The sequence below is a fragment of the Engraulis encrasicolus genome, chromosome 23, assembly GCF_034702125.1.
Source record: "Engraulis encrasicolus isolate BLACKSEA-1 chromosome 23, IST_EnEncr_1.0, whole genome shotgun sequence".
NCBI lineage: Eukaryota > Metazoa > Chordata > Actinopteri > Clupeiformes > Engraulidae > Engraulis > Engraulis encrasicolus.
The window spans coordinates 43,823,017-43,825,249 of NC_085879.1; the positions used below are offsets into that span (position 1 = coordinate 43,823,017).

At 53.2% G+C, this 2,233-nt stretch overlaps 1 protein-coding gene across 1 annotated transcript in view; it reads right to left on the reverse strand.

The window, feature by feature from the left end:
- kcna4 (potassium voltage-gated channel, shaker-related subfamily, member 4) overlaps positions 1-1,881 on the reverse strand; it is a 110,434-nt gene extending 108,553 nt beyond the window's left edge. The window contains exon 1 of the mRNA XM_063190716.1: positions 1-1,881. This exon is cut by the window's left edge and continues 1,732 nt beyond it. Within this exon, the coding sequence (XP_063046786.1) occupies positions 1-1,852 (1,852 nt within the window). The 5' untranslated portion in view covers positions 1,853-1,881.
- Between the last annotated feature and the right edge of the window lie 352 nt (positions 1,882-2,233).

Genomic DNA, 2,233 nt, shown 5'->3' on the forward strand with positions numbered 1-2,233 from the left:
TAAATATGTCCGGGAAGTATGGACAGCCGGGCGGCGGCTGATCCACAACAGGTGTGTCGTCCTGGTTGTCCGTCTCTCTGTGGTAGAAGTAGTTGAAATTGGACACGATGACGGGGACCGGCAGGGCTATGGTTAAGACGCCCGCGATGGCGCACAGCGAGCCCACTATCTTGCCGCCGACCGTGATGGGCTTCATGTCTCCGTAGCCCACCGTTGTCATGGTAACGACCGCCCACCAGAAAGCGTCGGGTATGCTGGTGAACTGCGACGTGGGCTCGTCTGCCTCCGCGAAGTACACCGCGCTGGAGAAGAGGATGACGCCGATGACGAGGAAGAAAATCAGCAGGGCCAGCTCTCGCATGCTCGCCCGCAGCGTGTGCCCCAGGATTTGGAGTCCCTTGGAGTGTCGTGAAAGCTTGAAGATGCGAAAAACTCTCACCAGTCTTATTATTCTCAGGATGGCGAAACTCATGGCCTCCTTTCCGTTGTTGCCTTGTTGTTGTTGAGCCAGGTCGGTGCCGAGCGTGATGAAGTAAGGCAGGATGGAAACTATGTCGATGGAGTTCATGATGTTGCTGAAGAACGCAGGTTTACTTGGACTGGCGAAAAAGCGCACGATTATCTCGAAGGAAAACCAAATGATGCATACCGTTTCCACGATGAAAAAGGGGTCGTTGAAGGGAGTAAATCCGTCATTGTATGTCGAGTTAGTACCTGGAGTGTGAAATTCTTTATCGTCCCTGAACTCTGGCAATGTTTCTAAGCAGAATATAACTATAGATATGACGATGACCAAAACCGAGACCACAGCAATGCCCCTGGCTGGACTGGAGCTCTCGGGATACTCAAACAAAAGCCAAATTTGACGTTTGAATTCGTCCTCGGGCAAGGGTTTTTCCTCCTCCTTCACAAAGCCCTCGTCCTCCCGAAACTTCAACATTGCCTCCTCTCCTAGTTCATAGAACTTAACTTCCTCGGAAAATATGTCAAAGGGAACATTGGCGGGTCTCTTTAACCGACCCCCTGATTGGTAAAAATAAAGAATGGCATCGAAGCTTGGTCGGTTCCTATCAAAAAAGTACTCGTTTCTGAGAGGGTCGAAATACCTGATTCGCTTGTCGGGGTCTCCCAGGAGGGTGTCCGGGAACTGAGCGAGAGTCTTCATCTGGGTTTCAAACTTCAGCCCCGAGACATTGATCACCACTCTCTCGCAGCAGCCATACTCACTGTAAACACTGTCGTATCCCGACTGGGGACGCCTGTCAGTCAGCGAAATGGTCTCCTCTTCATCCATGTTATAAACGAAGCTGTGTTTTCTCCTGTGTGCCCTGCTGTCCTCCTCTTCCTCTTCTCCTTCCGCCTCCTCCTCTATCATAATGTCCTCCTCCGAACCGAGCAGCGCCAGCTCCGAGTGGCGCAGGTCTCCGCCGAGAGCCGCCCGGTTTCTCCGCCAGCGTGCGACTCCGCCGCGCTGTCTCTTTTTCCGCTCTCTGAGAAGTTGCTGTTGTGACTCGTGGTGCTGCTGTTGCGGCTGTTGTGAGTAAGAGGAGGAGGAGTAGGAGGAGGTGGAGGAGGAGGAGTTCCCACCGCTACTGTTGTTGGCATTCGTAGAGGAGGCGGTGCGAGACTGATGCTGTAGCTGCTGTTGCTGCTGCTGGCTGCCCGCTTGGCACCCTCCCTCTGCCCCTGCTCCTGTCCCCCCTCCCGCACCCCCGGACTCGGCAGCCGCAGCCACTCGCGACTGTCGCTCCTTTTCGCGCTCCCGCTCCCTGGCGCGCTGCTGGGCAGCATAGTTGTACGGAAGGTGACTGTTGCACCCGCTACCGTCGGCACCCACCATGGCAAACTCCATGTTTACTTTTTTATTTCGTGTTGGCGAGCTCACCCTGTTGACTGGCTAAATTATAGCCCCATAAGAGGGCTTTAGTTGTTGGGAGAGATGGTAAGCTGTGTTCCTACTATCTAGCGACTGTTTGTGGATGACCACCTGTTCAGCTCCTTAGACACACAGGTGATGGTGTTGTATTAGTCTACGAGTTTGGATGTTTCCAGTAACGGTGTGTTTGTAATCCTCTTTGTGAAAGACATCAACGAGCCGACGCATCACAATGTCAGGACATTTTGGAAAGAGTTTAACTCCTTTTCAGTGTTGAAGCAATAATCCTCCAGGCGGCAGAGCCCCTCACGTGAGCCCCTGGTGACTTCATTGTTGACACTTCCGTAACAGCAGCAC